The sequence below is a fragment of the Schistocerca americana genome, chromosome 1 (assembly GCF_021461395.2).
Source record: "Schistocerca americana isolate TAMUIC-IGC-003095 chromosome 1, iqSchAmer2.1, whole genome shotgun sequence".
NCBI lineage: Eukaryota > Metazoa > Arthropoda > Insecta > Orthoptera > Acrididae > Schistocerca > Schistocerca americana.
Genome location: NC_060119.1, coordinates 419,420,722 through 419,435,344, shown reverse-complemented (window position 1 = coordinate 419,435,344; position 14,623 = coordinate 419,420,722). Strand labels below are relative to the sequence as shown.

The 14,623-nt window shown below is 38.5% G+C and overlaps 1 protein-coding gene across 1 annotated transcript in view; it reads right to left on the bottom strand.

The window, feature by feature from the left end:
• Window positions 1–2,932: 2,932 nt before the first annotated feature.
• LOC124556028 (CLIP domain-containing serine protease 2-like) overlaps window positions 2,933–14,623 on the bottom strand; it is a 107,013-nt gene continuing 95,322 nt past the window's right edge. The window contains exons 6-7 of the mRNA XM_047130093.1: window positions 6,893–6,988; window positions 2,933–3,464 (exon numbers count right to left, since the gene is read on the bottom strand). Of these exons, the coding sequence (XP_046986049.1) occupies window positions 3,148–3,464; window positions 6,893–6,988 (413 nt within the window). The 3' untranslated portion in view covers window positions 2,933–3,147. The remainder of the gene's footprint in view (window positions 3,465–6,892; window positions 6,989–14,623) is intronic.

Below are 14,623 nucleotides of genomic sequence, written 5' to 3'. Positions count from 1 at the left end.
AATATTAAAGTATTATCAATTAATATGAGTTTGATGAAAAAAACCGTATCAAGAATTTAATACATATTCACACCCAGAACCCTTTCAGTAAGCACGCCTTATACTGCTGTTGTGAAATGTAGTCCTGCTGTTACGAATATAAAGAAACTTTAGCTTCAATATAACTATAGCTGTTTTGGATCATTAATCTCCACAATGTAATCAACATTAAAAGCTCTCTAAGCATTGAGTTGACTGTCTCTTTTACTTGGGATTATTAGTGCCCCAACCCCCCCCCAAATGGTTTGTGTGAATTTAAAATGTCACCCAGTCTTATCTTTTGTCACTAGTTCAGCTAATTTTCAAAATTCTTTACCAGGCAAGACTTGTTTTTCTGATGCTGTTGCAGATTATCCTTTTTATTGGTTGAAGGGATTTTTTCTAACTAGCATCCTGATATTGCACAAATATTGTAATGCTCCAGTAGGGTTTTGACTCTGAAGAGATGATCCTTGAATTACTATCAGATTCTCATTTGGTTATCTTTCTGAAACTGTACTGATAGAATTTAGGTAAGTTCCAGTTAATTATTTAAACTAACTAATACTGTTACAGTTGACAGTTTAAGCTTAGTTCGGGTGATAATATTCGTAATTTCACACCTTAAAAAAATTTATACTTTTCTGTCACATGAATATATATTAATATAAATGAGTCAATTAGATAACAATGTAAACACAATATTATCAAGTTTAAATCCTCAACTGTTGAGATGTAAATCTGAGCACAACAATTTAAAAACAAAAACTCTCTCTTATTCTCTCAATGTTAAACAAGCAGCTGATGAGCAACAATTTTAGGTTTTAAAAATTACGTGATTCACTGGCTAGACAGTATAATAGTACAAATAATGTGTAAACAGAGGAATGACACATCCACACTCTTTTTGCATTGTATGTATTTCTAACAACAATAGATTTAGATAATACTTATTCAGTTAATTTTGTTTCTTAGTTCACAGTGGTTTTAGTGAAAATAATGAAGATCAGACATTAACTTTATTTATCACAACACACATTTATCACATAATGTTAGTATCACAATCAACAGCATTTGATATAAATAAAATTGAAGGTATATTTTGTGAAGAAACATTCTTTCTTTCATGCATTATAAGCAAGAAAACTGTAATGATCAACAGTAATATAAATCGAAAATTTTTCTTGTAACATTAAAAGCTCATCAGTACTGCTCCTGCAGTTTTTTATCTGACAAAGGTGTACTATTCAATCAGCATTTAAGATTACAATGCTCTGAAAAAGCAGGCAGCTAAAGTAACAGTTTTACATCATGTCTTAACTATAATATGATAAATTAGGGTGTTATCCAGTCTTTTAACCAGCTGTCGCAGCTGTGTTCCAGGTACTTTTAACCTTATTCTTGTAATCACACAATTCATGTACTGCCAGAAATTTTCAGGCAACTTACCTTATTTCAAAAACTTCCATTTTATTGTTGTTACAAACAATCAATGTTAATGAGACTGAAATAAGGTAGCATATTCTATGCCTGTAGCATTCTGATTAGTGTATTGCATCATCCACATTACTGACATGTAGTCTTCACAAATACGAGGTGTGGCTAGAAAAAAACCGGACTAGTACTGGTGAAACAATAAAACGAATGCAATAAGGCTGAAAGTCGCGTGGCCTGTCACGTGACTCTCGCTCCGCCTACTGCTCGAGTTTCATCTGCCTCCTGCACTCAGTCTGCCCGTGGCGTCTGTTTTAAGTAGTTGACGTTTTGTCTGTGCGTCGGAAAATGTTGAGTGTACAGAAAGAACAGCGTGTTAACATCAAATTTTGTTTCAAACTAGGAAAATCTGCAAGTGAAACGTTTGTAATGTTACAAGTGTACGACGATGATTGTTTATCGCGAACACAAGTGTTTGAGTGGTTTAAACGATTTAAAGATGGCCGCGAAGACACCAGTGATGACACTCGCACTGGCAGACCATTGTCAGCAAAAACTGATGCAAACATTGAAAAAATCGGTAAACTTGTTCGACAAGATCGCCGTTTAACAATCAGAGCAGTGTCTGAGTTAACAGGAGTTGACAAGGAAAGTGTTAGGCAGATTCTTCATGAAAGTTTCAACATGAACAAAGTGTGTTCAAAAATGGTTCCAAAGTGTCTCACAATTGAACAGAAGGAACGCCGAAGAATGATTTGTTCTGACATCCTGGAAAACATTGAAAGTGATCCCACCTTCTTACAAAATGTTATTACTTGCGATGAATCGTGGTTTTTTACTTACGATCCCGAAACTAAACGCCAATCGATGCATTGGAAAACTCCTGGTTCTCCACGACAAAAAAAAGCACGAATGTCAAAATCGAAATTCAAGGCAATGATGATTGTTTTTTTTTTTGACATCAAAGGGATTGTGCACATTGATTGGGTACCAGAGGGACAAACAGTGAATCAGCATTACTACATTAGCGTCCTGGCTACCCTACGTGAGCGAGTACGGAGAAAACGGAATGATTTGTGGAGAAAAAAAGTCATGGATCCTTCACCAAGACAATGCCCCAGCTCACAGTGCATTGTCAGTGAAGACGTTTTTGGCAAAACACAACATTCCCATCTTAGATCATCCACCCTACTCACCTGATTTGGCCCCCTGTGACTTTTTTCTTTTCCCTAAAGTCAAGTCAGCTTTGAAAGGAACTAGATTTGAGACTGTTGAAGCAGTAAAAGAAAAAGCGACGGAAGTAATGTATGGACTTACCGAAAATGATCTGCAGCATTGCAATGAACAGTGGAAAATTCGTATGGAGCAGTGTAGAGACCGAGGAGGAGAGTACATTGAAGGAGATCACATGAAATTGTAAATAATTGTAAATAAATGTTTTTCCAGCATCAGTCCGGTTTTTTTCTAGCCGCACCTCATAGCACCTCGTTAGAGGTGCATAATTACCATATATACAGAATATACACTCTGAAAATATTTCACTAGATCTTGGTAAATGATCTCTATAGCATGATAAAGATCACACAATACAGCCAAAAATAAATAAAAACAGTCATTGCTATTGAAACAGTACCATATATACAACAGGTATCACAATTGTGGTCTTCGTTTTCATTATGAAAACAAAATGTAGTTTCACGGCTGCATATTGTCAAGTACCCAATCCATGTAATATGCCACTCTTGTGTACACTCCTGGATAGCCCTCAGATGCACACTTCTTTGGGCCAAATGAAACTATTCCATACTGCACCATCACTGGACCCTTGTTACTGTTTTCATTTATCATTAAAGGCCCTCCACTGTCTCCAGCACATGAATCACGCCCTTCAGAGCCTCCAGCACATATCTGTTTGATGTTAATTACTGCATTAGTTCTTTTATATGCTGCAGCACATCTTTGTACAGGTACAACTGGAACTGTCACTTTGAGAAGCTTTGAACTGCTGGTTCCTGTAACAGTATTTTACTTTTACTTCATCTAATTGTTTGTCATTAATACTCTTATTGGAACAAGTTTTACACAGGCACTTAGAAGCGCAGTGACTTTAAAACTAAATTTTCATTAAAATGCTATTCCAGAACATTAGAGTCAACACATGAAATTTATTAATGTTATCCCCAAAAACATACCATCGATCCTACATCTATATCTATATCCATACTCTGCAAACCACTGAAGTGTGCAGCTCAAGGTACTTCCCATTATGCTATGTATCAAAATTTCTTCTTTCATTTGTGCACTGTGTATGGGAAGAAAATATCAGTTTCACATGTATGAGGAATGGTGTTATGAGATGTGACTGTGCTAGATGACTACAAAAAAGTGGTCTGACACATGTCATGATACAGAGGAAAGATGACATAAGGAAAGAAAGGATAGGGTGGTGGAGATAACATTATCAATTTTGATATAATTTAATGATTTTCTAAGTGATGCAAGGGTTGGAGAAGAAAGGTATGTGAAGAAAAACAGTTAAGAATGAATTAAAACCAATGATTGATTTAATACAAAGTATCTCAATTATATAGAGGTTTAAATTTGACCCATTGCCATTTATCATTTATATCACTGAGGAAAAAAATCAAATGATATGTCTGGAATTGTAGTATTGCAACTCCTGTGGTTTACTTGCTAGCAAGAAATGTTTGTGAGGATACCATCATACAAAAAGCACACTTATTTTACTTTACTGTTTACTTGACCACATGGTTCATCACTATCTTTGTGGAATAACTATTTCACTACATGAAAACAGCTAATGTCTTCTTTTGACAATTTCAGTGAGTAAATTTATTAGTTGTTACAATTTTTGAACACCTGATCCTAAGGCATCACTCTCTTTATAGTATTATATTTATGAATGTTACCATTGTTTTCGATCAGTGAGCAATAGTTTACAACAATTTTCAAAGGGCAGTAAATTTACTGTATGTTTGTGAGCAGTAAGCCAGACTGTCTACAGACGCCATAACACAAGAAGAAGAAGAAGAAGAAGAAGAAGAAGAAGAAGAAGAAGAAGAAAGGGCTGCAAATTTATTGTATGGTTGTGGGCAGTAAGCCAAACTGTCTGTAGTGGACTTCACATATTACTCTTATTACACACTCCTGTACAATGAGCACTTTCTTCACCAGTGAAGGGTTGGCAGAATACGTCTCTGTATGAGTGAAAATAAAAGCAGTTTGTCTACTTTTTGACAGCATCTTCAAAACTCTGCTCTTACACACAATGCAAAAGACTTTAAGTTCCAGTGTTTAAGTGGATCAATAATATTTGATTTTTTTTGCGGGGGGGGGGGGGGGGGGGGTGAGTCATTACTCTTCTGACTGGTTCAGCATGGCCAACCAGAAATTCTTGTTTTGTACCAACCTCTCCATCTCAGAATAGCACTTGTAACCATACATCCTCAATATTATTTGTTTGATTATTGGATGTTCTCCATGCTGGTCATAGCATGGGGTACTGACTGTTTATTGGATGTAAAAGAGAGGGATTTTTCTTTAATTGTTGTGATTCAAGATCTTTTCCTGGTTACCAACTTATGCCTATTGTGTGTCTGTCATAATATATAAACTGATAAACAATGTGGTGTTGGTGAGGGTCCATGCTGAAAATGTATCTGGAGAAGCCTCTAATAATGGTGAAATACCAACCTGAGGGTTTGCCTGCCATATGGCCAGACAACCAGGAGAGGTGGTTTGGGGTGCCATTTCATTTCATTTCATAGCAGGACCACCCTTACAGCACAGGTTGGATTGACAATATGCTATGCCCCTTTTTGTTCCCTTCATGGCAAGCCATCTTGGGCTTACATTTCAGAATGACAATGCCCACCCGCACTTGTTGCAAGTTTCTACTCCTTGTCTTTGTGCTTGCCAAATCCTACTTTGACCAGCAAGGTCACCAGATCTCTCCCCAATAGAGAACATTTGAAGCATTATAGGCAGGGCCCTCCAAGCAGCTCAGGATTTTGATGATCTAAGGCACCAGTTTGACAGACTTAGGAACTTTATCACTCAGGATATCCAACAACTTTTCAATCAATGCCAAGCCTAATAACAGCTTGTGCAAAGGCCAGAGAAGGACCAGCACATCATTGACTTCTCAATTTGTGAAGCTTTTCCTCTTGAATAAATTGTCCAAATTTTCTGGAATTGTAATCAACACTGATTTTACAATAGTTCTCACACTTATCTGCCCTTTATATCTTCAGCGTTGTGTGGCGGATATATTTTTGAACATCTGATGGTACGCCTCCAGATTCTGATCTTACACACCAACTTAAATAGTCACGTGGTTGCCACTTTCCTCAATGACTACAGAAGTTCCAAAGGAATTATCAGCATTTAACAATGCAAACACTCAAGCTACGTAATTTCTGTTTCATTTATTGATTTTCACTTAAGTATTATTTTGAGGGGGAAAGAGGAGTGTCATCAGGCCTAATGCAGTACACATGGTTACTTCCTATGCATTATACCACTTCAGTACCTGTCCGTATGCAATAATCAGTTAATAATTTTCAAGAAAGTTTTGTTTACCATTTATAATATTGTAGCATCTACATCAGATTGGATTACAGCACTTTTATCATCCACAAAGAGTCCCTAATGCCTGCACCTTGTGAAGGTGGTGAGCTTGTAGGACATATTTCTGTGAAAACTCAAAAATGTTACATGAACTCAGCCCATTGTATCTGTCACTGTATCCATATTGGCTGAATGTGTTACTGTATTACTGTCACAGTATCCTAAAAATTCAGTGATCTTGCCTTGTCTCAACAGTACGCTAAGGTAAAAGACTCCCTATTTCTTGATGCCATCAATAAAGTGAAGGAAAGTATTGTGTTGTGACAATCTCCACCTAGGGAGCAGATGTGTAAACGATTCAAGACAGTTCTTAATCCATTCTGGGCCCAGAACCTCATGCATATGTAAAAATCCAAGTGCTGAAGACTTCCTAGTAGTGAGGGGGGGGGGGGGGGGGGGTGGAGGCAGAGGGGTTGGGGTTGGGTGGACAGAGCGCAGAGCGGGGGAAGGAAATGGGTGGTGGGGAGAGGGGGGTGAGAGAGATGTGGGGTGTGTGTGTGTGTGTGTGTGTGTGTGTGTGTGTGTGTGTGTGTGTGTGAGAGAGAGTAAATCCAAAAAGTTTCATTGGTGTAGTACCAATAAAATTTAACAATACACCATTATGTAGAAAATTTATTTCTATTTAAGAAATCCCAGTTTTGGAAGCTTTAGATTCACCATCTTGTAGTTAATTTGAGTTTCACCATTAGAAAGAAGGTGATGTTCTTTGTCTCCTTATATTTTATTCTGCAGTTTTGACAGTTGTATTTAAATAATAGAAATTAAACATATTTTAAAATGAAATATTTACCTGTTTCAGTAACTCCCCAGCCAGCAACAATCATCCTCTTCTTGTTAGGGTTCATATACTGTTGCTCTTCTCCAACTGGTAAACAGATTGGCTTCACTGAAATAAAATTACATAAAGTCAATGAAAGTGTAGCACTTTACTGCCTTAGCTGTATTGTAACAAGAGAATCGGTGTTGTTTTAAGGTAGTTTATCAACTTGATTGATAGTATATTTTGGAAGAAAAATTAGGTTGATACCATGAGCCTTGTGAGTATAATATATTAAGAAAACCAGCTTTCTGAATAAACCTTATTTCGTCTCACTAGAAAAAAATCAAAATACAAAGAATGTTTTTAAAACTTTTCTGTCCTACCATTTTTTTGTCTCCAAACCATTTGAAAGATTGCTGATATGACATATAGCCAATTTTTACACCTTGTTTTCCTGACAGATTAATAAATTGACATTTGTGAAGAGAGCTCAATGAAAGTGAATGTACTGTTTCTCATTAAGAAATCTAAGTAAACTTAACTGAACAGGAATGCCAGGTTCATTTTTCTTCAACCATAGAGAATGTATTTGATGTCTTTAAAGAAATGCTTGCATACCGGATGATTCAGAAAGATGTGCACAATTTCAGTTGTCTATATTTTCTGCACTATTATTGTACTTGAATTAAATATATTTGAACGCAGATGTTGTAAAGTTTCGAATACTACTGTTAGAGTGCTCTGGCACTACACTAAGTGTAGTGTGTACTGCATCAGTTGGAAGTGAGCTGGCTGCTATGCAAACCAACACATTTTACATTCATTCACTCTGTTAAGTGAGACTGCAGCTGTGGTTCAGCATGCATTTAAGCCTAAGTTTATCATTGGAACTCCAATGAGGTGAGACACTAGTTAGTGTACAAACAATATTATCTATGACTGGAACAGACTCTTCAGGCAAATGATAAGATGAAGCATGGAGAATTTTGTGACCAAGTGCTCTGAAACAGAAAAAAGATGAATTGTTTCCGATTTGTGTAGTTTTTAGTGATGGAGCTATGATTCACTTAAATGGGAAGTCAACAGGAACGTCATTTGGATCTGGGGACTACAAAATCCCCACATAACACTGGAACCTGAACTGGACAGCCCCAAAGTTAATTTATTTCGCAATGCTTTGATGACAAAGGTTTATGAACCTTTCTCTTTTGATAATAGTATGGTTACTGGAATAACATATCTCAGAATGATGCAAAACTTGCTTGTTCCTCAAATGAATGAAGATCCAAGAATCACATTTTTTCAGCAGGATGGAGCTCCACCCCATTGGCATCTGAATGTTTGATGTTTCTGAATGAATGTCTACCTCAGTGATGGATAAGTTGCATTGAGAATGAAGACTTAGCACTTCACTTTGGGCCACTGAGGTCACCCGATTTCACATTCTGCAATTTTTTTCCTGTGAGAGTTTGTGAAATGTGCAGTTTATGTACCACCTCTTCTCACAGATCTGAATGGTTTTCCCACTTGAAAGACCTAAGTAAATGTATCACGTCTGCGATGAACCTAGTCATGCAAGACATTTGTCACTGAGCGTGGCAGGAATTCAGTTACTGTCTAGATGTTATCCATGCAGCCAGAGGAGGATATATTGCACATTTCTCACCTTCCACATATGTATAATCAAATGTAATTTACAGAATTAAAATGCAACATACAGTGCAGGAAATATAGGCAATTGAAATTGTGGCCATCTTTTTGTATCACCCTGGTATAACACTATCACGTTCATTCATATTGCCTGGCTAGGGTGCAGTCTAACTGATACAAATTAAAAATCTGCAGATGTAGCACTAATAAAGGGCACTGTGGTTCATTAATAAAATGTAGGATATATTTCTACATCTACATGATTACTCTGCTATTCGCAATAAAGTGCCTGGCAGAGGGTTCAATGAACCACCTTCAAGCTGTCTCTCTACCATCCTACTCTCAAAAGGCACATGAAAAAAACGAGCATTTAAATTTTTCTGTGCCAATCCTGATTTCTCTTTTATCATGACGATCATTTCTCCCTGTGTAGATAGGTGCCAACAGAATGTTTTCGCAATTGGAGGAGAAATCTGGTGATTGAAATTACATGAGAAGATCCAGTCACAATGAAAAACGCCTTTGTTCCAATGATTGCCACTCCAATTCACGTATCATGTCTATGGCACTATCTCCCCTATTTTGCGATAATACAAAACAAGCCACCCTTCTTTGTACTTTTTCCACGTCATCCATCAGTCCCACCTAATGCAGATCCCACACAGCACGGTAATACTCTAGAACAGGGCAGACAAGCATTGTGTAAGCAGTCTCTTTAATAGACCTGTTGCACCTTTTAAGTGTCCGCAACTAGTGGTCTTGCAGTAGCGTTCTCGCTTCCCGCGCATGGGGTCCCGGGTTTTATTCCCGGTGGGGCCAGGGATTTTCTCTGCCTCATGATGACTGGGTGTTGTGTCTTTCATCATCATTTCATCCCCATTGACATGCACGTCACCAAAGTGGCGTCAACTCGAAAGACTTGCACCAGGCGAACGGTCTACCCGACGGGAGGCCCTAGCCACACGGCATTTCCATTTACCTTTTAAGTGTTCTGCCAGTGAATTGGAATCTTTGGTTTGCTCTACCCACAACATTATCTATGTGATTATCCCAATTTAGGTTATTTGTAATTGTAATCCCTAAGTATTTTGTTGAATTTACAGCCTTCAGATTTGTGCGACTTATCGCGTAATCAATATTTAATGGATTTCTTTTAATACTCATTTGAATAACTTCACACTTTTCTTTATTCAGGGTCAATTGCCACTTTTCGCACCATACAGATACCTTATCTAAATCATTTTGCAATTCGTTTCGGTCATCTGATGACTTTACAAGATGGTAAATGACAGCATCATCTGCAAACAATCTAAGTTGGCTTCTAAGATTGTCTCCTACATTGTTAATATATATCAGGAACAATAGAGGGCCTATAACACCCTTGGGGAACGCCAGATATTACTTCTATTTTACTCAATTACTTTCCGTTTATTATTACAAACTGATCTTTCAGACAGGAAATCACGAGTCCAGTCACACAACTGAGGCAATATTCCATAGGCACACAGTTTGGTTAGAAGATGCGTGTGGGGAATGGTGTCAAAAGCCTTCTGGAAATCTAAAAATATGGAATCAATTTGACATTCCCTGTCGATAGCACTCATTACTTCATGAGTATAAAGAGCTAGTTGTGTTTCGCAAGAATGATATTTTCTGAATCCATACTGACTATGCGTCAATAAATCTCATTTTCTTTGAGGTACTTATAATGTTCAAATACAGTATACGCTACAAAACCCTACTGCAATCAATGTTAGTGATATGGGCCTGTAATTCAACGGATGACTCCTACTTCCCTTTTTGGGCACTGGTGTGACTTGAGCAATTTTCCAGTCTTTAGGTATGGATCTTTCTGTGAGTGAGCAATTGTATATAATTGCTAAATATGGAGCTATTGTATCACAGTTCATTGGTGGCCATTCATGTGGATAGACATCTTGTTGGTTGTCAAGTCCACATACAACACAAAACAGTGGTTGCATGTAGATCATATGACTGGTTTCAAAGGTAGCCCTGCCGTTGATGGGACATGGGATGCTTTTGACTGGACCTGGAGTAGGTGGTGATGGGAGGATTTGTGGGACAGGTCTTGCATATAGGGCTATCATGGGCATATGAACCATGAGGCAAAGGGTTATAAGCAGGGGTTCAGTAGGGATGGATGAGGATATTATGTAAGTTTGGTGAGTGGTGGAATACCATGTGGGAAGGATGGAAAGGGCAGAGGGTATTACTCAATTTAGGGCCCAATGAGATGTAATCAAAACCCTGGCAGAGAATGTGATTCAGTTGCTTTGGTCCTGTGTGGTACTGAGTTAAGAAGGAAATGCTCCTCTGTGGGCAGACAGTAGGACTTTGAGAGGTGGTGAGTGACTGGAGAGAGAAGGCACGGGAGATGTGTTCCTGTATGAGGTTAGGAGAGACATTGTGGTCTATGGAGGCCTTACTGGGATGCTTGATATATTTTGAGGGGGACTGCTTGTCACTACAGATGTGATGGCCATGGGTGGCTAGGTATGGAAGGGACTTCTTGGTATGGCATGGGTGGCAGCTGTCAAAGTGGATGTATTGCTAGTGGTTGATAGGTTTGATATGAATGGAGGTACTGAAGAAGATGGAGGTTAACATTGAGGAAGGTGGCTTGCTGGGTCGAGGAGGACCAGGCGAAGCAAATGGGGGAGAAGGTGCTGAGATCTGGAGGAACATGGATAAGGTGTCCTCACCCTAAATTCAGATCACAAAGATGTCATCAATGAATCTGAATCAGGTTCTGGGATGTTTAGGAAGGATTCATTTACATGATCCATGAATAGGTTGGTATTTGATGGGGTCATGGGTCTGTAATATCTGTAACATGGATTTGTTTTTAGGTGGTGGTGATGCCTTGAAAGACAAAGCAATTGCAGGTGATGATATAGTAGGTCATGGTGAACAGGAAGGAGGTTGTAGGTTTGGAATCCACTGGGCACTGGGAAACTTAGTTTTCAGTAGTGGCAAACCCATAGGTATTAGGGATGTTCGTGTAAAGGAAGGTGGCATCAACAGTGATAAGCAGAGTGCTGTGTGGTGAAGGAACATGAGCTGAAGAATCAGTGAAGGAAACGGTTGGTGTCTTTTATACAGGAAGGTAGGTTGCAGGTAACAGGTTGAAGGTGTTGGGTCTATGAGAACAGATATTCTGTCAGTGGCAGCACAGTAACTGGTCACAACGGGGTGTACTGGGTGGTTGAGTTTATGGACTTTAGGAAGGATATAGAAGGTGGGAGTGTGGGGAGTGTTAGGGGTGAGGTAAGAGATGGACTCTGGGGAGACATTGTAGGATGGGCCAAAGACTTTTTGATAGAGACTGGAGATCATGCTGGATTTCTGAAATTGGAGTGGTGTGGCAGTTTTTGTAGGTGGATGAATTTTACAGCTGGTGGAGTCCCTCTGCAGGTAATCTTTGTTGTTCAAAACTCCAGTGGCAGAGCCTTTGTAAACAGATTTGAGTATAAAGTTTGGATCAGCTTTTAGGTGGTGGATTTCAGTTATTTCTGCAGATATAAGGTTAGCTTAAATATTGAGTGATTTGGGGAATGATGGTGATGCAAGGCACAAAGTTCAAAAAGTGTGGAAAGTTAATGGGTGGGAGGGGGGGATTTGGGGGCAGCGAACTATGGATTATGGTTGAATGAAAAAGGAAACTGTGTCAGAAGAGGGTTCAACATTAGGTGTTATTTGAGTCTGGTAGGGTTGATGGCGAAAATGTGTTTCCACTGTAGGGAATGTGAGAAGGAGAGATTTTCTTTAACAAGTGCACTATGACTTAATTTGGGAGTGGGGCAAAAGCTAAGGGCCTTTGGGAAGGACTGATACTTCTGTGGGAATAACAATTTTGGAGGAAATGTCCACGACTGTGTTTCAGATCTGTTTAATCGCTGTATTCTGTGTGCTGGTGGGAGGGAGTTTTTGAGCGTGAGGTAAATGTAGAAGATCATGAGGCAGGGGTTGTCAGCTGTGAGTGGATGTAGGTAAGGTTTGAAGGCTGCTTTAGAGGTAGTGGACAGTGGTAGTCGAAGGCAGGAGTAGGAGACAAAACTGGTTGGAGAGTTTCTTGAGGTGGTGTCATGCATGCTGCTCTAGTTCGTGGAAAGCAAGAGCTTATGTGTAAGATAGGATGCAGGAATATGAGATGCACAGCAGCAGAATACATGGTAAAAATCAAAGATGAATTATGGGGATACACGATGAAACCTCAGGAAGTACGCTGACAGTGAAAGGCAAAAACAACTGAAGCTGGTGTCAAATAACAATGAGATCAAAGACAAAAATAAATGAAAAGACTATAGTATGGGTTCTGGTTGGTGGGTGGATATGTATGAAGAGGGGTACAGCAGCGGTGACCAGACTAGATGAAGTTAGTGTGTGCAATCTGGAAAAAGAGAGGAAAAAGAAGGGGAGGGGTTGGGGAAAGGTTAGTAGAATGAGCTACAAGTCTGTGTGGCAGAGAAATATATATGAAAAGTAACATGCAAAAACAAATGACAGTGACGCAGGAAGAGTGATCTATTTGAAAATCTAGGATTAATTATATTGGTGAGAATAATATGGGACATGAGATGGTGCAACAACAATCGACATAGTCATGTAGACGTGTTGTATTTCGGTGGAACGGTTGATGCAGTGGTGTTAATTTTCATTATTATGGGTGAGTGTGGAAAATTAAGGCAAAGATGTGGTGACAGACCACAGCATATCTAAAAAGGAGAAATACAATCAGTGGGTTAATGGAGCCATCTCGGGGTTATCATGATGCCTCCAATAATAACTGAAATCAGTTGTCTTATCACATTATGGCATGGACACACACATTGAAAAATTTTATTGAAATGGAGTCCAGCCATGAAAACCTACACTCTTATATATGCATCAGCCTTCTTTTCACAAGACATTATGGATACTCAATTCTGATGGTCAGTAGTTGTGTCTCTGCTTTGTCAACTCCATGCCTACCAAGTTCTGGTGAAACAATGGATGAAATGGCCATCAGTATCATCCACATTCAGAGTCCAATGAACTCCTTGCAGATGGGAAAATACCATACACAGTTCATTTTACTGTTGTGTTCTCCCTTAAATTTCATTATCAACTGAATGAACTAATGCAACATCTTAAATATCAAGGGAGAAATCTTTAAGCTCTTCATGTCTCTTCTCTGATGAGAAGTACTACATCTTTTCCTTCATTGTTTATAATTTCTTAAAAACCTTGCAAGTCAAAGAAAAACTTATTACTCCTGAAATAGAAAACTATTTACGGCATTCTTGATCTCAGTGAATAAATAAATGAACACGCAGTTAAATACATAGTATAACAACTGATGGGTTACCAGATTTAGAGTAACACCTAGTAATAAAAACTAACATCTAAGTTACCTAAGATTGACAAAGATGATTCTTATTCTTATTTTTAAGAGAATTTCATTTTGTCTCTGCCTTGCTCACAATTCTTTATGTTTCATGTTTGTTCTCTTCTGTAGTAGACATAGCCATGAAGATGTATGTGTATTCCGTACAAATTATCTCAAATTAATACATTGTATCCGTGCAATAGCTCTGTTGGCCCAGTGGTAATGTGCCAGGCTACAAAGACAAAGGTCTCAGGTTCTGTTCTCGTCCAATCTTAGGATTTTTGTGTCACTTATCACTTCCTCCACATCTGGCAATGTTTGTTGATATAAAAATGCTTACTTGTATATGGTTCAGAATCCACATCACACTGTAGGTTCCCCTATAATTGGCTGGTTGATTCAGTTCAAAGGTTGGAGGAAGGCACCGCATACCACCTCCTACAGAACCATGCCTCATAAAGCACTGTTGTATTCAAAATAGTCTTCAGATTGATGACTGCTTTACTTGCTAGCTCAATTGCAGCTTCATTCCCTTCTAATGTAGTCAACTGGGACAATGATGATTGTGTATTGTCTACTAGTTTGCTATGAAGGAATATGAACATAAAATATTAAAAAAAAAAAATTGGACAAGGCAGAACGAAGTCTGAAAGTTTATCAAGGACTCAACTACACAACTAGTTGGTGAATGGGAAAGCTAACTGATATGAGTGCCAAAACTG